This window comes from Schistocerca serialis, chromosome 8 (assembly GCF_023864345.2).
Source record: "Schistocerca serialis cubense isolate TAMUIC-IGC-003099 chromosome 8, iqSchSeri2.2, whole genome shotgun sequence".
NCBI classification, from domain to species: domain Eukaryota; kingdom Metazoa; phylum Arthropoda; class Insecta; order Orthoptera; family Acrididae; genus Schistocerca; species Schistocerca serialis.
The window spans coordinates 557376373-557397641 of NC_064645.1; the positions used below are offsets into that span (position 1 = coordinate 557376373).

The 21269-nt window shown below is 38.1% G+C and overlaps 1 protein-coding gene across 2 annotated transcripts in view; it reads right to left on the reverse strand.

Annotated features, from left to right (window-relative positions):
- Window positions 1–1841: 1841 nt before the first annotated feature.
- The window catches only part of LOC126416519 (neutral and basic amino acid transport protein rBAT-like), an 83024-nt gene continuing 63596 nt past the window's right edge, over window positions 1842–21269 (reverse strand). The window contains exons 7-9 of one of the 2 annotated variants that reach the window (XM_050084264.1): window positions 20560–20737; window positions 5026–5264; window positions 1842–2631 (exon numbers count right to left, since the gene is read on the reverse strand). In XM_050084264.1, coding sequence (XP_049940221.1) covers window positions 2406–2631; window positions 5026–5264; window positions 20560–20737 — 643 coding nt within the window. In that variant the 3' untranslated portion in view covers window positions 1842–2405. Of the gene's footprint in view, window positions 2632–5025; window positions 5265–20559; window positions 20741–21269 lie in introns of both variants that reach the window. The other variant, XM_050084262.1, reaches the window with a different exon arrangement.

A 21269-nucleotide genomic window follows, 5' to 3' on the forward strand; every position in this document is an offset into this window, starting at 1 on the left:
TCCATTTTCTAAACCTCACCAGTCCTTTTCATTCATCTGTCTTCCTTTCCCTTCTATCCTTCTGCCAGAAGATGGACCTGCTGGCTCTGAAAACTTGCACATTTTCTTAACATTTGTATGTATTTTTCCCTGCCATCACTTGATGAGTAGACTTTTGTATCTATCCAGTTGTACTACATTTTCAAACATTGATTATTTTTGCTGATACATTACCAAAGGTGAGAAACAGAAAAACAAAGGTGAAAAGAAGAAGTGTGATAATGAAGAGGGAGAAAGAGAAGCAGCAGAGGAGGAAACAGCACTTGAGGACATAACAAAGATCATTTTGAAAATTCCTGGGCATACTGGTTACACTGCAGAGGATACAGGCAAGTGGCTTGCTTGTGGTTCTTTGAACCTGAGATTCCAAATTCTAAGTGACGATGAAATCATTCAAAGGGAGAGAGATGAAACTGACAGCCACAAGGATGACGTAGTTGCAGAACTAGATGTGGGGTCATCAGCTGGTGAGGCATTTGAGTGTCTTGACACTGTGTTAACATGGATGGAATGGTAACTGAGTGTCCCCACAATAAACTGGAAGTGAGACTTGGCTGCATGAAAATGATTGAAGGCAGCAAACCAACTGACTCTGATCAATATGTTCAAGAACTTACACAATGTAAGTACAGAACTCTACAAAATCCAAACAACATTGTTTTCTAGTCATTAAATTAATATTATAGTAGGATGAACACACAAATCTAACTTTTTTAATAAAAGAAATGATATGTTTCCATGATTATCCAATTATCTGGATATTTGGAGTTCTACTGTACTAAAAATAGGGCTTAGTAACTGTAGAGGTAAAAATATTTTCATTGAAAAATACCACTGTAATCTCAAGTAACTGTTAAACTACTAATAGCTGACAATAGTAGCCATATAATAAAACTAAGGAGCCAGCAGCTTCATTCAGAGTAGCAGTTTTCCAATTAATTTATTTGATTAAATTTAGACAGCATACGTGTGAGCAGCACTGAGCAGTGTAGTGATAGTTTATTGTTAATATGATACACTGATGAAGTTTCTGTGATGTCTTTGTCTCATGCTAATGTATACCTTGACTTGTTCCACATCCCTGAAGGTCCTCCTTGTTGATGGCATCAATGGAACATGGCGGGTGAATGAGTTTTGCCCACACAGACATGTTACACTACTGATAAATTTAACACATGATGTGGAAATAATGACTAAAGTAGAAAAGTAGAAACTTCAGTACTGTTAGGTGCCTATACTGATGAGAATTTAAAGTGAAAAAAAAAAAAAAAAAAAAAAAAAAAAAAAAAAAAAAAAAAAAAACCAATTTAGTTCAGTCACATTTGCAATTTAATTTTTTTTCAAATCTTGGGGGACATACAAATCAGTAAGTTAATGTATTTTATGTATTTTCTTTCAAAAATGACCAATGGAATGTAATGGGATAATTCATCTTCAAGAAAGAAAATTTCATTGCTCAAAAATGTGCTGCAAGAATAACACATTGAGTTCACTCTCAATCATCTTGTAACCACCTGTTTAATGAGGTTTGTCACACTGTTTGAAAATTCCTTTTTTCCTTATTTTCTGTCTTCACTTCACTTGCAGCTTTTTTCTTCATTCAATAATTACTAGAGACTTTTGTTGCAGTCTCAAGTGAAGTTAATTCTGGCAAAATATGAACAATTAGTATTTTGTGGACACAACTACAATGATTATCAAATCGTATTAAGCTATATTTCACTTGAAAGAGGAGAGGGAAGTACAGAGAAGAAGGTTTTTTTTGCATTCATTTACCCAATTATTAAATAGAAAGAATCCAATATTTTCCAAAAGTAATGCTTGATTTATTTTTATAATTCCACATAAATACACAAAAGTCAGCGGTGATATATACATCAGTCTTCCTAGTTCTCTTTAGTTCTATATTTTGACCAAAAATATTAAAAACATATAAAATTTGAAATTGTAATCTGCAATTAACAGCTGAAGGTAGTACTGCATTTAGCAACTTTCTGGGTCCTAAATTCTTGGAAGGGTGAGTTACTTTCAGTATTGTTGACTCCATATGTCTTCTCACTCACTTCATTCATTAAGAAGTAAATTCTGAATGAGAATTTATTTTTAAATATTATCCTCAGATAAATTCTGATATGCTGTATTGAGCTCGAACCATTTCACTGTTGTAGCAGCTGAATACAAATGTTTACTTCTATACACCAGTGACAAATATGGACTTAAAAAATCACATATTTTTCCACAAGTAAGATTCAATCTGATTTGTACTATTAATGTAGTGTAAATAGATGACAGTCACTGTTTATCATCAAAACAGCTATACAGCTGTAAAAGTTAATACATGCCAAAATGAAAGAATCAATTGCAATTTAGTTGTCCAGCTGCAAAACAATAGTTTCTCCTGGGTACAATGTTAGAGAACGGAAAGTAATATACTGTCCTGTGCGACCAAGTAGATCAACCTTTATGGTTCCACCGAAATATATGTATGACAAATCTCGCACCTGTTTGTGAGGAGCGAGATTGGTAACTACAATGTACATGTGTCGACGAGGATAGAACCGCTCCATCACTACAATATCATTGTCAGCATAACTGTAAACAAAATAAATACATAAAACAGAGTTTGGAATGCAAGTACACACAAATATAGGCAAAATTAATCTTAGTTATGAGACAATAGTAGATTGACAGAGGAGGAGAAAGAAGATTTACAAGCTTCTGTAACTTTGTCTTCCTTTGTCTTAGGAAATGACACTCTACACTACCACAAATATGAATAAGTGCCAATAGAAAAACAAAGAAAAAGTAAATGCTTTGAGAAATGCTGAAAAATGAAACATTGAGCAGAGGAAAAAAGAAAATAATATAGCAGAAATAAATTTTTAAAAAGGGAAAGGAAAACACAAACAGATAATGGATTAGGTGTCTGTGAGTGCGCAGTTTACCATTCTACAACACACAAGTATCACACAATCCTCAACCTTCACAAATAGGAATCAGTGTCACTACACTTATGTATTACCTAAGGAGCAATCGTTGGTTGAATAAGTAAAAAAAAAAAAAAAACACCTCAAGTATCATACTGAATCACTACTAAAATTGATTTTGAGTTTGAGTATCATGTTTCATTAAGCATTTGAAATTTCCTCTGTCCCTTACACATCAGCCCTTACACTGTCTTTTGGCTGAGCTGCAACAGCTGGCTCAGGTGTCTGCCTCTTATTATGTCCTAACACATTTGTTGACAACTATATCTCTCTCGCTCATTTTCTTGGTTATTTCATTTTAAATCTTTATTTTTAGTATTTAACAAAACCACTCCTATATACATTGCCTGACATAAAAATTAGACCACAACAAGTGGAGGTGGGAATGAAATGAAACTTCACAGGCTGAAAGAGTAAGTGACATTTTTTCAGTGATTACAAAATTCAGTCATATTTACAAAGAATTGGGAGTATGAGCCCACTTGTCAGTATGATATTGCATCCACTTTGGCCTGGATGGTGTGCACTGATTCGGGTGGGAAGTGTGTCATAAAGTAGTTGTATCCCCTCTTGAGGCAAGCTGGCCCTCAACTGTTGTAACTGGTCCGGGGCACTAGCACCAGGATAGAGTCGACATCTGAGCTGGACACATCAGGGGATCTTGCTGGTCACAGCAGTACCTTAATATCATGCATACAGTTCAAAAAGCTACATGTCGTATCTGGATGAGCATTGTGATGTTGCATGATGGCAGCACAATCTGTTGAATAATGTTTAAAACATCAGGGACCAGGGGCTTTCTTTGCATTGGTATGCTTGATAGCCCATGTGATTTCGTTTGTGCCAGTACATCTGATCTACAAGTCATGTAACCTCCCGGTCCATTTCAAGTGTGAATACTGGGTCTAATGGAACCAGATTCGGCATGAAAAACATTTCAAGTGTTCTGGCCATGAGGTGTGCCTCCTCCTCTGTGGAGTATGCATGGCTGTCTGGTTCTTGTAGAGTAGGAAAGTACTGTTTCTCCCTGGCGAAGTGTCTGGCTATCTCCCATACGCCAGGATGTGTAGCATTTAGCCCTGTGAGTTTTTGCTCCCACTGTTCATTTCTAACCTTTGTATTTTCCCCAGTATTAGTCCCTGGAGAGTGTTAATGTGTAGTTATAGAATGGACACCTGATATGCTGCCAGTATCTCCTGAGGCAGTTCCTCACTGAAATAAAGCCCAGGATTTCCTGGGGCAGGGCCGTTGAGTGTTGTTGAGGTGTTGTATGTGGAATGGCATCAGACATTGTGTCTCGGACAGTAGTAGAGATAACCTCCACTGGCACTTCAATTTATAGTGTGTTGTTAATTTCATGAGTGTCCGGAATACAACTATCGAGCATTTCCTTGAACAGAGTCCAATTCACACACTTGTAGTTCAGTATCCTGCATGCTTCTGTGTCATGATTGTTTTCAACCGTAAGGTTGAGTGTGCATGAGACAACCTTGATGAAAGCTATGTCTAGCACATCTGGCCTGAGTCTAGCACATCTGGCCTGAGTTGGGCCTGGTTGGGCACATACGTGGAAATTTTCAGTCCTAGTAAGTGTGGGTAGCAACACTAATCCACTTTGGTGGGTCTTCTACCTATCAAAGACAATTGCAGCTCCAGTTATTTACATACCTGCCAATGTTGTGCATGTGTACAAAGTTACATTGACATCCAACCATTTTTATGAGGCTATATACATAGTGTCTGTCCTTATGTTATATCTGCCAGAATAAGTTTCACAACTTCCAAATTGCCTGCTATTAGTATATTTCCATTTATTTACATTCAAATCTTCAAAATTAGTAGCTTCAAACATATTTATTAATGGTTTCACAACACAAGACTTAGTGGTGGTTTGGGAAATTGCTGCCTCAGTCATAATTCTTAAACTTTTGAATATCTACATTTATTTATGCCAATAATTCAATTCTTGTCATTATTTTACAACTGAATTATGCTTTACCTTATATAATAGTTGGGTCGTATTTGACCCTCCTTCCATACACCATTCATGTAGATGACAGGATTGTCATTGCGCAAGTCTGACATTTTACCTATGGCTTGCTGGAGTCCATTACTCACGGTGGTATGGCTAACAGAAGGGGATACCCATGGCAGAACTCTGGAAGTAGTGAATCCCAGGCCTGGACCATCAGTCCAATGCATAGGAACTACTTGCCTGGGGTGATCCACATCTGGATGCTGGTGCGAAAATATCAAATATTACATTTCATAGTAGTTATTACTAGGAACTATTAAACATTGAAACATAAGCCAGTGATCTATAGAACATCTATCAACTCCACACAACTGATAAAAATTTTGAGCGCATTCAAGTGCATGAAAGATCATTTATATTGTAGACAAAAAGACTGGAGAAACTCAATAATGTTATTATTCAATAATGTTATTATAACTGGAACAGGGGAAAGGAGTACAGTAGAAGTTGAGTGGATAGCTTTAAGAGATGAGAGAGTGAAGGCACGAGAGGATCAAATAGGTAGACAGACAAGGCCTGGTAGAAATTCCTGGATAACACAGGAGATATTGAATTTTACTGATGGAAGGAGAAAATATAAAAATGCAGGAAACGAATATGGTGAAAGGGGATTGCAAAGGTCTAAAACATCAGATTGGCAGTAAGAGCAAAATGCTAAGTAGGAGTGGCTGGGGGACAAATGTAAGCATATAGAAACATATTTCACTAGGAGAAAGGTAGATACCAACTAGAGGAAAATTAAACAGGCTTTCAGGGAAAACAGAAGCAGCTGCATTAATTACAAGAGTTCAGATGGGAAACAAGTCCTAAGCAAAGAAGGGAAAGCTGAAAGGTGGAAGGAGTATATAGAGACTCTACACATGGGAGATGAACTTGAAGGCAATATTATAGAAATGGAAGAGGATGTAGATGAAGAGGAGATGGGATATATGATACTGCAAGAAGAATATGTCAGAGCACTGAAAGACCTAAGTTGAAACAAGACATCAGGAGTAGACAACATTCCATCAGAACTACTGATAGCCTTGGGAGAGCCAGGCATGACAAAACTCTTCCATCTGTGTGCAAGATGTATGAGACAGGCGAAATAACCTCAGACTTCAAGAGGAATGTGGTAATTCCAATTCCTAAGAAATTAGTTGCTGATGGGGGTGAAAATCACCGAACTTTCAGTTTATAAGTCATGGTTGCAATATATTAACATAAATTCCTTATGGAAGAATGGAAAACTGCTAGAAACCAGTCTCAGGGAAAATCACTTTCAATTCTGGGAGAAATTTTGGAACATGCAAGGCAATACTGAACCTACAACTTCTCTTTGAAGATAGGAAAGGCAAACCTATGTTTATAGCATTTGTAGACTTAGATAAGGCTTTTTACAATGCTGACTGGAATATTCTCTTTGAAATTATGGACATAGCAAGATAAAATACACAGAGCGAAAGGCTATTTATGACTTGTACAGAAACCAGACAGCCATTACAACTCGAGGAGAATGAAAGGGAAGCAGTGGTTGAGAAGGGAGTGAGACAGGGTTGTAGCCTATCCCTGATGTTATTCAACCTGTACACTGAGCAAGCAGTAAAGGAAAGCAAAGAAAAATTTGTAGTAGGAATTAAGGTTCAGGGAGAAGAAGTAAAAACTTTGGGGTTTGCTGATGACACTGTAATTCTGTCAGAGATGGCAATGGGCTTGGAAGAGCAGTTGAATGGGATGGGTGGTGGTTTGAAAAGAGGATATATAAGATGAACAGCAACAAAAGCAAACAAAAGGTAATGAAATGTAGTTGAATTAAGTCACATGAAGCTGGGGGAATTAGATTAGGAAACAAGAAACTTAAAGTAGTAGATGAGTTTTGCTATTTGGGCAGCAAAATAAGTGATGTTGCCTGAAGCAGAGTGGCTATAAAATGCAGTCTGACATGCCAGGAAAGCATTTTTGAAGAAGAGAATTTGTTATAGAATTAAGTCCATTCTAAAGGTATTTGTCCAGAGTGTAGCCATGTATAAAAATGAAACATGGACAATAAACAGTTTAGACAAGAAGAGAATAGAAGCTTTTGAAAAGTGGTGCTACCAACACTGCTGAAGGTTAGATGGGTAGATCACATAACTAATGAGGAGGTATAAACAGAATTGGGGAGAAAAGAGCTTTCTGGTATAACCTGACCAGAAGAAGTGATTGGTTGACAGGACACACTCGGAAATATCAAGGGAAGTGTGGGGGATACAAGTCACAGGAGGAGGCCAAGAGACGAATACAGTAAGCAGATTGAGAAGAATGTAGATTGCGGTAGTTATTTGGGGATGAAGAGGCTTACACAGGATAGAATAGCACGGAGAGCTGCATTAAACCAGTCTTCGAACTGAAGGCCACAACAACATCATCATCATCAAAAACAACATTGTGACTATCTGAAGGATAATGTTTGAATAGGCTGTTTTTTTTTTTTTTTTGTTCTTTTGTTCTGTTTTATTGGAGTGTTAATTGTAGTTACACTTCATTGTAACTTATCATTTAATTTATTCAGTGCAATACAAATGCCTGATCACTGATCTACAGATGAATATAAGTAATATCTTTAGAAAATTAAAATAAGAAGTGTATTTATAAATTTACCTAATTTATAGTTTGATCGCGTGACCCACTATAACTATTTGGCGAAAAAATTTGACTTTTGCGCATCTTACAGTCTGATATCTTCATTTGACAAAGAACTGAAGTTCATTTTGTTATCCATTATACTTGCTGCACTGCATTAAATTAAGTAAAACACTGTATGAAATTTTAAAGAGTTCACAAAGGTAAAAACACAATGTGTAAACTGCATGTATGGTTGATTTTAGCTCCTCATTTCAGTGAATGAAATGTATATAAGACACAAAAATTTTATTTAAAATTGAGAGCAGAATGATATCTCATCTTGTTCATGTCTGATGGATGATCAGGTGTGATGCATCCAGTTCTGTCCATGCAGACTTGCTGACTGCTATGAAATACTTATCATCCATTTTTAAGGAAGCTATTAGGAGAAAAAATTTATTTTTGCACACTTAATTTCTTTTTGTTATAAGCCATAGTTACTGTGTTGTATCAAATTAAGTAATACACTGTGTGAAATTTTAAAGATTTTGAAGAGGTGGAAACACATTGCGTGAACTTTGTGTATGGTTGACTTTAGCTCATACACTGTAGTGAATGCAATGTAGATAACAAAATTTTATTTAAAATTGAGAGCAGAAGGATATCTCATTTTGATCTTGAATTATTGGATTTTACATCTGAAGGACAATTGCGTGCGATGCGCCCATTCATGTCCTTGCACATTGTGCGTCCTGTGGTCATAACAGTCATCATATCTCATAAACAATTCAGTATATCAAACCTAGGTTTTCTGCAAATGACTGCACTCAATGAGGCACATACTCGAAACTTTTTTATTTACCAAGATATGGAAGTAACTCATCAGCAGCACTGAGAGCTCAGTGGCTCAGGATGCATTCAGACGTTCATAGTACTGTAGGAAAATCCAAGTGGCATGCATATACATGTCCACAGCAACTGGGAAACAGTGTAGCAGTACATGTATACACGCTCACAGCAGCAAAAGGGTTAAATGACCTAGTTGCTGAGGTGACACTAGGCACTTCTCTTCCTTCTTTCGAAAAAAACAATTCAATTCTCTCTATGTAGTGCCACATATGATCCCATAATTAAGTACTGCCAGAACCATTAAGCCAATTAAGCCCTACTCTTCCGTCTTCTTCTTCTTCTTCAATAATTCATAATTAAGAACTTGCAGAACTAAACAATGAGGATTATAGTGTTGGTACATTTTGTGTTGAACTTGAGAAAGCCTTTAACTGGCAAGGTTCTAGAATTCCACATGGGAAAGTAGAATGATATGGCAACAAGGGCATCGTTATTGACTGGAACGAGTCTTATCTTCACAACGGGCCTGTGCAACAGGCCAAGGAATATGCGGTCCAGCCGCTACCACAGGTCTACAGCTGGATGCTGCAATACTACTGCTTGGCACCTTGCTATGCAGTGCTGTACTATCATTGATGGACTGTGTTGTTCACTGTGTAGCACAGTGTGACATTTCCACAGCTGGGCTGGCTATGTGATATGAGCCTAACTCCTGTCATAGCATACTTACTGGAGTTGTGACCTCACTGGCTACTTTCGGACGAACAAACCAACCATGTGTTTGCTGAGGTCTGGATGGCAGCATGCAGTGATTAGGCAATAATTCTGGCTTAACTATATTTAACATTGTTTTGTATTGCTGCCGTTTGACCCAAATAATTAAGCACTGATGTAGCTTTCACAATAGCCAGTGCAATTTTATAAAATGAAGAATATGTTTTCAAGTATATATTAAGTCACAATTATTGTAAATGAAATGAAGTACAGTATTGTCAAGGATAATGAGGTAGCCTAATGCACTGGTTTAAACTGAACTTGTAAATTTACTTGCAAACAAAGAAAACATGTACCAGAAGGTGGCCATACATTTCTAAATAGACTTGCAGTAGATACCTAAATGAACCAATTGGTAGAGCAGTGCAAAGCATGCAGAGCATCAAACAGAAAGTTCTGAACAGTAATACATTTCTTTGCAACGTTTTCAAAGTTCCACTAAAACTCAGTTAAAGATTGAATTAACTCTGCCACTGATATCATTCCTATCATTCATTTGCTTAATACTTTTATGTTCCAATACTGTCAACTATAATAGCACAAAGTCTGTACTACACTATCCATAACCACTGCATCACACGTGGCTTGTCAGCTGCCTAACCATACCGACAGACACCTGCCCTCTTCTAACAACAATGGTCAAAAGGCCATCTTCACTCCACAAACAACGATGACAAAAGATGATGAGGCCCCCTCTGTTTACTTACTCCATAGCTTGCTCACATGACCAACTATTGCATCCTAAGTCTGGTACTTTCCCTGGCCCACCTTATCAAAAATATTCTTTTGCATACATCAAGACAATTCGATAAACACATTCTTTAATCTACATATACAGGTTGTTCAGAAAAAGTGCCCATTACTTTAAGATGTGGTAGTATTCAATAAAACAAAAAATATAAGTATAATAAACATGAGTCCAGAAACACATATATTCCAAGATAAACATGTGTTTATAGGAATGGCTGCACGAAACTTGATTGCAGATATTAGCACAGTCGCTGCATTGGCACTCTGTCAAATGTGTTGGCAGGGTATTATGATGTCTTACTGACCATACTTTACCTACCATTAGATTGTTTAAAGTCAGTTGTGTGTTTCGAGTTGTATTGTAGGATACACTAGTTTTTGTCATGTTCTTGTGCCTTATTGTACAGTACTGTCAACCCTGGGTACGCATCATGGTGTTTTACTTTTTTCAAATGTGGATTCACTTACATGTTTACTATTATTGTGCTGTTTGTATGAACAAATGGTGTGTAAATTTACATTTTCTCTCTTCCACAACTTGTTAGCAATGGAAGTCTACTACTCGACAAGTGGAATGGTGCATAAGATATTCTGCTATGGTTTAGCAAATGGATGTAGCCTGCGAGCCCATGCCCTCTATGCAGAATAATATCCACAGCACAGAGTGGGCTCTGATAAGCTGTTCAGCAGACTTTACCAGTGTGAGGGACACAGGTAACCTTGCACCTCAGAAAGTGACAATGAAAAGCCCTGCTCAGTCCGCATGCTTGACATAGAGGAGCGTGTGCTACGTTCAGTGGAAGAAACTCCTAGGACCAGTGTGTGACGATTAGCAGCAGGAGAAGCCATGTCTCACTGTCGTATCTGGGGCTAGTTCATGAACAATTGCTGTACTCATATCATCTACAGCGCATTCAGGCCCTAAGGCCACAGGAACATCATGGCAGGATGGCGGTTCTGTCAGTGGCTCTTGCAGAAGTGTGCCGCAGATCCACTGTTCACATCCAAGATTTTATTTACCAATGAGGCAGGCTTCACAAGAAATGGTGTTGTGAATTTCCATAACCAGCATGTATGGGCATATGTAAATCCTCAAGAAATTCAGGAAGGAGGACATCAACACAGATTCTCAATCACTATATGGGCAGGCATCCTTGGCGAGAGATTAATAGGGCCATAAGTGCTACCGCAAAGGTTAACTGGGCACATTAACTGTAGTTTCTCATCAACGTATAGCTTACCTTGTTGGAGGCTATGACACTGCAACAATGAATACAAATGTGGTTCATGAATGAAGGCACACCAGAACACTTTCATCAGAATGTGTGAGAACATCTGACGCAGACATACCAGGTCCGCTGAATTGGTCAGGGGGCCCCACAACTTGGCTTGCTCGTTCTCCAGGCCTCAATTCCCTAGATGTTTGCTTATAGGGACACTTGAAGAAATTAGTCTATGCCATGCCAATCAACAATGTGCACACACTACAGGATTGTTTCTTCACTCGTTTACCAGCAGGTGCAACAACAACAATCAGGTAAACTTCAAAGGGTGCGTCATTCCTTACGCCAGAGGGTAGGGATTACATTTTCATGAATGGATGCCACATTGAACCTCCAGTAAATATGTGTTCATCACAGAAAGTATACATTTGCGAACCCATGTTTATTGGATTTATCTCAGAAAGTATGCGTTTCCAGACGCATATTTACTGGACTTGTTTTTCTCATTTTGATGAGTACTACTACCTCTCAAAGTAGTCAACACTTTTTTTTGAACACCTAGCTAAATATCTATGCTTCATTCTTTTTAATTTATTATTTTACTTTTGTTCAGGAAGGAAATCACAGAACGTAGTCAAATACCAGTAGCTGTCATGACTCTACGTGACTCAAACCATTTCTTAATTGTTATAAGCATAACAAATCATATTTAAATAAATTATTATATAGTAGTCCCTACTGCAATGTCAACAAGCTGAAGCTAAATAATTCTCTGTTTTATTAAGGCTGAAATAAATATTATAAATAATTTGTTTAACAGTTTGTTTTCATGCATATCGCACACCAAGCTTTCTTATTAAGCAGCTGAAGTCACTACTTACTGATTGGTGTGTCATACATGTTACTTACTAACATGTCTGCAAATGGTTATTACTTGTTATAAATAAATAAACACTAAAACTAATAATTTCTGAACAGACATTGTACAAACATGGTAATAATTTAATTGTGTTCTAGGGCTTAAAAATGTCCTGTACCTCAACTGTAGACATTTTTGGCTATTGTACTGATTGTACAATGCTTTTAATATAACATTTTTGGTTGCCAGGCCACCTTGGCATTTACCTCCGTTGTCTCCAGGCATGTTGGTCTTGGGCTTTCCGCAATGTCATGCTCTGTTGGCAGACCAGTCAGTTCTTGGCCTTTGCTCATACTGCATCTCCATCCAACGTTCCTGATTCACCTAGTGCAGCCACACATGACAACAAGCTGACTGTCCACTGTTTGCCCCTATACGGCACTCGCCAGATTGGCCAAGCTGCTTGCTTTGTCACAGAGTGTGTATAAATGCCCCAAGCTCAGCCAGTAGCAACACTTCTTTGGTGTCATGCAACATTGGTCGAATGTGCAGACAAGTTACTACAGTCTCATCGAACAGCACCATCAACTAGGTGAAGCCACCAATCTCCAAGCTGTCAAGTAATCCTGATGGGACCAGGCTTCGAACTGGATCTGCAGAGATGAGATCACCCTGTGGACTGACACTCTAATTGGTCTCTGCAGGTCTCAACAGTTCCTCCTTCCTCTTTCCTGTCGCTGTCTCCCAATCCAGGCCTCCACATCATCTCCATCATGTGCCACACCTTGCCAGCACTGGTACCTGCGTATCACATGTCTAACATGTCTAACTGCCATCTCTCCCTCCTGCATTCCTAAACAGCACATCTGTTACCTCACTCTGAGCCACTGGTTATCCACCTCAAACATCTCTTCCCCCTTCCCACCACCTGACAAAATCTCCTCCTCCATCCCTCCCTGTCCACCTGTCGAACTGCAATCCCGCTAATATTTGGCTAACTGGCACAATGTAGGGGTTCAGGTGTGTGTGTGTGTGTGTGTGTGTGTGTGTGTGTGTGTGTAAGTGTGTGTGTGTGTGCGCGTGCGTGATTGCATGTGTGTGTGTATTTTTATTCTGGCTCGTCAAAGAATTTCTTCTAAGTTTCCATTCTATTTGTGTGCACCTGATAACTACTCATTGCTGCTGGTATACAGTGAGTGGTATCCTTTACTCTTGAATTACTTATGTTCTGTCAGGACTTCCCTCACTATATTTATACTTGCCATTCAGTTGGATAGCCAACTGCCTTGCAGCAGTGGTAACACCAGTTCCCGTCAGATCACCAAAGTTAAGTGCTGTCGGGCTGGGCTAGCACTTGGAAGGATGACCATCTGGTCTGCCGAGCACTGTTGGCAAGCGGGATGCACTCAGCCCTTGTGAGGCAAACTGAGGAACTACTGATTGAGAAGTAGCGGCTCCAGTCTCAGAAACTGACATACAGCCGGGAGAGCGGTGTGCTGACCACATGTCCCTCCATATTCACATCCAGTGATGCCTATGAGCTGAGGATGACTTGGTGGCCTGTCAGTACCATTGGGCTTTCATGGCCTGTTCGAGACGAGTTAAGTTTTTTTTTTTAAATTCAGTTTGATATGTTTTTTTCACTGAGAAGTACCTCTAATTGTATTGACTTGAAGACAAGGCGCTAGCTTATTTTACTTTCCTTTACTCATTGTTTTCTGGTGCTGTTATCTTCTGTGGCACTGCACCTAAAGTAAATTAACTGTGTATTCAGCTGCAGCAAGGAGTGAGAATATTGCACATAGTCAGTAACCACATGTCTTGCAGAAGATTTTCCAAGGACCTGAAATTTTTACGTTCCCTCCTTAATGACATTTATTGCCAACAAGACACTGGGGAGACAAAGCCACAGGATAGTGATATGTACATGGTGGTAGTACCATCTACACAAGATACAAAAGGGCAGTGCATTGGCAGAGTTGTCATCTGTACTCAGGTGAATCATATGAAAAGGTGTCTGATGTGATTAGGGGCGCACAATGGGAATTAACAGACTTTGAACACAGAATGGTAGTTTGGTAGATGCATGTGGCATGCCAGTTTGGAAATCATTAGGGAATTCATTATTCCAAGATCAACAGTGTCAAGGCTGTGCCAAAAATACTAAATTTCAGGCATTAGCTCTTACCACGGGCAATGCAGGGGATGATGGCCTTCGCTTAACAGCTGAGAGCAGTGCCGTTTGCATAGATGTGTCAATTCTAACAGGCAAACAGCAATATGAGAGGGAAAAAAAAAAAAAAAAAAAAAAAAAAAAAAAAAAAATAATAATAATAATAATAATAATAATAATTTACAGAAATCAATGTAGAACGTACAATGAAAATATCCATTGGGGCAGTGCAGCAAAATTTGGCATTAATCAGCTATGGCAGCAGATGATCAATGTGAGTGCCTTTGATAACAGCACATCACCTGCAGTGCCCCTCCTGGCCTCAAGAACATATCAGTTGGACCCTACACAACTGGAAAACTGTGACCTGATCAAATGAGCCCCAATTTTAGTTGGTAACAATTGATAGTAGGATTTGAGTGTGGTGCAGACCTCATGAAGCCATGGACCCAAGTTGTCAACAAGGCACTGTGCAAGCTGGTGGTGGCTCCATAATGGTACGGGTTGCATTTAGGTGGAATGGACTGGGTCCTCTGGTCCCATCATTGACTGAAAATGGTTATGTTCAGCTACTTGGAGACAATTTGCAGCCATTCATGGACTTCATCTTCCCAAACAACGATGGAATTTTTATTGATGAAAACGCACCATGTCACTGGGCCACGATTGTTCAAGATTGGTTTAAAGAACATTTTGGACAATTTGGGTGAATGATTCGGCCACCTTGATCCATTGACATGAATCCCATCGAACATTCATGGGACATAATTGAGGGGTCAGTTCATACACAAAAACTTGCACCAGCAACACTTCCGCAATTTTGAGTGGATATAGAGGCAACATGACTCAATATTTTTGCAGGGAACTTCCAATAACATGTTGAATCCATGCCATATCAAGTTGCTGCACTATGCTGGGCAAAAGGAGGTATCCCATGACTTTCACTTCAGTGTAAAGACCATTTGTAGATGAAGTGTTATATCGAGAAATGCTATAGAAGAAACATGAGCAATTAACATATTCACTTTGCCTCTTTGTTTAGGATTCAGATTGTGTTATGCATTCTGGTGCAAAGATCTTCAATGAGCTGACAACACACATTAAGTAAGAATGCCTACCATGCCCAAAACTTCACAAGGGGGGAGGGGGAGGGGGAGGGGGAGGAGGATTTTACCTCAGCCACTCCTAAAAATTATCTGATTATGTAAGACTCACAGACTGAAGATTTATGTCAGCTGCATGGCAAGTAAGTTTTATTCACTTGGCATGTTGTTAAACATTATTTTCTGATTTAAGCTGACAATAGGACATACAAAGCAGATATTTAATACAAGTAACAGATTGTCCTATGCAGCAGTTTTCTTGCTAATTTTACTATGTTAACTTTAGCGTCATTTCGCACAAAGAATGCATCGCTGTTCGATGATGGTTAATTGTTAATGGAGCTTTTAGAATTTGCCTCTCTTTATTAACATATATACTGCCTTATTCCATATTCTAAGGATTCTCCTTATAACAGACCTCTTCCTTCCTAAATTTCCACAGTCTGTAAGTTGTCCTACTCCTCTGTCCACATGGTGACTTAGGATCTACAGGAGGTTCAAATTTATAGTTCACAAGTATGAACAGTGTTGGTACTTAGCTCTTACAATGATGGCTGCATTATTGTCGTCATAGTATATCTTGGCCTCATTAAGTCTAGGAGTGATTCCACTGAAAGGTTCCTGTGGTTTTCTTTATGTTAGGATGAGACTAACTGGTTTGTATGGTAACGTGGTATTTTGTTTTTTAGAGAAAAAGAGTTATTTTAGTTTATGCACATCACATATTAAATAAATCTTCTCTCATTTAACACTTCTATGCCAATATAAAATGAAACACTGTCTTCCACCACATCTGTATCACAACCTCACCCAACCAACACGTGATATAAAAGACCCTGAACCTCGTATTCCAAAGATCCACCTCCTCCCCGCGTGACCAAAGATAAGTCTCTTCGAGTTGTTAAACTCGAAGCCAAAGACAATATCTACATAAAATATTACATGAAAAGAAATTACAGAAATAAATGATTTTACATTCTCACAATTACCATTTTGATTCGGACCATTAGTTTAAATACAGAGGAATGCACAGAGAAGGCTAGCTAATGTTTTCTGCTTGCTTCAAGGTTACGCTAAATGGTGTATTCAATGTGCTTTGGGAACTACTATATGTGACTCAATGGTCATAAGTTGTAGACACCATTGCCACATAAGCAAGGTTGCCACGTAAGCAAGGTTAGAGTGCATAAAGATAAATACACGGAATCTGACAGTCTTCAAATCAGACATTGGAGTATCGGTTACTTCAAAACTCTACTGTATCGAGTATTACTATTCTAGTTTAGGGTTCAAGGTGACGTTCTGTTGTATCCTCCATAATGGAAGCTGTAGAATTCAAATGATTACTGAATATTACTAACTGCTGAACAGATATTCAAATTACAGCTGCCACTTTTCACTACTGCCTTACATGATCTAATGACAGTTTCTGTCATGGAATTTTTTTTTTTTTTTTTAAATATTGCCACTTGTAATATTAAGTGGTACCCAAAAGCTTCTAGACTGATTCAAAAATCTCAAGGATTCACTTATTTGTGCTACTGGCCCCACCTATCAATTCTCTTTAAAACTCTGACACTTAAGTTTTACTCCTTTGATTATGGCATGGAGAGTGAATGGTGGGTTTCTCCCTCCACCTAGCATATATGCGAAATCTTGTTATAATCTAAAACAGGAAATTGAATTCTCGGTTCTCAGGTCTTACAGCAGTGTTAATACAAGACTGGTTATGGTACTAGAAATTACACTCTGTGTTTTCATTTTCTGCTTCTGTTTTATCCTGGACACACAATAAAAAACATTTTATGTGCCGTATTTTAATAGTATGAATGAAATTAATACACAATAGTCCGGGGTCTGAACAAGAATATCTCAAGCATGTTGTGAAAACTGTTTGATTTCCATCCTCTGATTACTGTCTTTTTGCACTGTTTTTTATACTTATTTTTCACAGAAAGGTGGCACTGTTCTTTTTCTTTTTTAATCTGAATAATTCAAATTTCTGTTTTCCTTACTCTGTTTAAATTCCAACAGATGTCAGATGTGGCAAATAATGAAGCACCAAAAAGCTCCCATCATAGAACAAGCCACTTTGTGGTAACAACAATCTAATAATATATTTGGTGAACAAAAAGGTAATAGGCAAATCATTAGAGTCACAATTCTGTATTAATGTCACTGTCAATGGTGAGGGTGACAGACAGGATACAACAGCTATCAGAAGAGTTACTTAGATAAGAAAGATCAGGCTAGCAGCAAAATTCAGATCCACTACTAAGCCCACTTTTTTAATCTGAATAATTCAAATTTCTGTTTTCCTTACTCTGTTTAAATTCCAACAGATGTCAGATGTGGCAAATAATGAAGCACCAAAAAGCTCCCATCACAGAACAAGCCACTTTGTGGTAAGAACAATCTAATAATATATATGGTGAACAAAAAAGTAATAGGCAAATCATTAGAGTCACAATTCTGAATTAATGTCAATGGTGAGGGTGACAGGCAGGATACAACAGCTATCGGATGAGTTACTTAGATAAGAAAGACCAGGCTAGCAGCAAAATTCAGATCCACTTCTAAACCCACAGTATGAGCTGTAATCAAGCACCAAGGGAATCATAAATCTCCTGGTCATGACCACATCCCCGCCCCTCTCTTTAAATAACTTCTGCCAGCCACTATAAACTACCTGATATGCATATACAATGCTTGTCTTAAGCTAACTTACTTCTACTACAGTGGAAAACTGCAAAGTTGTCACCATCCTGAAGTCTGATAAAAACCTACTCCATCCACAAAGCTATTAGTCTGTCTCTCTCCTAACAGACCTTAGCAAAATCCTCGAACTAATAATTCTTAACTACCTACAATGGTTCCTATCAAACAACAACATCGTGATGCCTGACGAATCTGGTTTCCATAACAAGCATTCCACAATCCAGCAAACCTTGGACTTGGTTGAGCACATCTATTAAGCTTAAGATGTGGTTGCGAAACTTTGTGAGAACATTGCTCCAGAGTGTAATCAGATATTAGCTAGTACCCCCTCCCCTTCCTCCATCATCTACCTAAACTTTGAAATGCGGGGAAAATCCAGGAACACTTTTATTTTTACAATGACAAAAATTAAATTTCTGTAGGTTTTTTTATTGAATCATGGTCTAATGAGACAGTGAGACAATGGGTGCTGCTCATTCTAACAACCTTTCTTCACTGAGTGATGAAGCAATTCTCAGTGCATCGCATCCTCAGAAAAGAAAGCTAACTATCCACATTGAGGCCAGAAGTCACTTGCTACAAAACATGCTTCCTCTGTACCAACACTCTCCCTAGTGACATTAGCTTCATCCACATCTCCATTTAAAACAAAAAAAGTTTTCTGAACTGGCAGAAATTGGAAGACTTCAGGCTGTCAATACTTTGTGTCTGACCAATGCCATTATTAATTACAATAATAGTAATAATAATAATAATAAGAAAACTATGTGGGCAAAACAGCAGTTTAGTAGCCATTACAAACATTACAACATTGTGTTGTGCTGTAAATTAGTTGACTTATGTGTTGCAAAGTGAATAAAGAAGCAATCTCTGGTCCACTGCTGGAACTAAAACTTGGAGAAGACACCTTCATGACATATGTAAGCATATGTGCTGTATATGACTCAATGTTACTTTTGTAGATACTTGGTACAAAGTACAAGTATGTGTTTAGAGGGTACACTATGTGAGGAAAAATATGTTCATACATTAATTTCATAAGCTGTAACCTCCACCATATTGTGTCTCATGTTAAAGCTAATATTTGAAAAACATGTGATTACTGATAATTTATGCAATCAGCATTACAGTGTTGCAGAACAGTGATAAGGATAATGATCTCTTAAAAATAATTTAGTTTCATTGCAGAAACATAATCAAATCATTTTGTTTAAAATTTCATTTTACCCCTCAGGGGGTAACTACCCCGAGGTTAGGAATCACTGAGCTAGACCAAAGAGAGAATCAACAAGAGCAGCATTCCTGAATATGGAGAAAGCATCTGACTATGTCTGGCCAATGATCCCATTTACGAACTAGATCAACTTGGGTACTCAGAGCACAGTTTGTATTATCGCTTCCATTTTTGTGGAGCACCAATTCGTCAAGCAAATGGTATTTGATTCAACTATACACACAGCCTACACAAATGATATAACCAAACAGCAAAACCAGTTGGCAAAAACATGGCACTCAATATTGACAATACATTGCTATACATTACAGCTGTTGCTACCTTCTCTTCATCCATTGTAACTTGTAACAACATCTGGACAAAACCATCCAGTGGTGCAACATTTGGAAGATCAAACTTAACTCAACCAAATGACAAGCTGTTTACTTCATGGCCAAATACAATCTTCCTGACAGCCAACTCTCCATCGATGGCCATGTTGCTTTGTCCTTGGGTCAGTTAAATATTTGGTTGATTGAACTTAGGATGTAGTCAATGCTACAAGCAAAGTTTCTGCACTCTCATTTCAATTGTGCCCTCTTGTTAAAGGCCAAGGGTTAACAACAAACTGTAAATTGTTACTGTGACACCAGCACAACCTTCTAATCATTTGTATGGCTTGGAAGTGTGATCTATGGCATCAGACATACCCTTTCGTACCTCCAAACCCTTCGAAATAAAGCATTCTCTATTGTAATAGGAGCTGACAGGTATGTTCCCAATGCATACATTAAAAAATGGCTAGTCAATCCACCATTTATTCCGTAACACAAAATAAACAAATTAAATTTTATATTCATTCACAAAAATTGCCCCACTTTCTAATAAAAAGAAACTAGGCAATGAACCTTCTGAAGCTTCCCACAAAAGACAACAACTGACAATAACATTGTATTTTAAATACACAAAAGTACACTAAGACAATTACACAAGACACACAGTCCCCAAACTTCCATTTTCTACACCACACTAACACAATTTGAACTCTGTTGGATACAAAGTACTTGGACACATCTCCACAAAATCATTTTGTTTATTTGAATAATCCCTATGTGTTCCAGAATACATTAAATGGGCAAGTCTGAACAAATAATGGAAATCTTCCTTTCCAAGTGAGTGCAATTGCAAATTCCTCCATCTTTCATTATTTCACTTGAGAGCTAGGTAAGTCTTTAAGAATAAGAACTAGTTACCTCAATGTTGTGGTAATTTTCCAAACCAATTTCATCTCCATAAAATACTGATGTGGTACCAGGCAACATCATGTTGAACAGCAATGCTGCCAGACTTCCATTGGCTGTCTGCAGACGATTAACAAGCCTGTCAGTTTCCACACTACCCATATTCCAGTGGATCCACGGATAGTTAGGCCTGCTGAACAAATAAATCACAAAATCAATGTTCACAAATCAGGGCCGTTGTAACATTTATCGGTCTCACATTTTACATACTTATTGTTTTTATCAACACACATGGAAATTACTATGGAATCATTATTTTTCATGTAAAATAGTGAGCTGCATAAACCTGAAATTGTGAAAATGTGAAACATAAATAATAGTTATAGTCTCAATGGGAAAATTCAATTGAGAAAACTTTTATATTAGAAGGGGACAAAGTTGTTGTCCGATAAAATACCTAATACCACCAATAGAAACATTGAAAGTAGAAATATTATTCTCAGTTTTTAGAACTTGTATGTTCCTCCTTCAGAGAGGGAACCTGGATTGGTTGGTGATAACTGGAAAGGATGGCCAGGTCACTCAGATCCTTAGTTGGGAGGGATCAGCCTGCTGTGAGGACAAGACATATCTGTTCCTCTTGCCTTCACAACAGGCTCTCTCAACTTAGGATCTGAATAACTTGACAGTGGTGTGCATCATGTAAGAAGGCAGCTACGTGA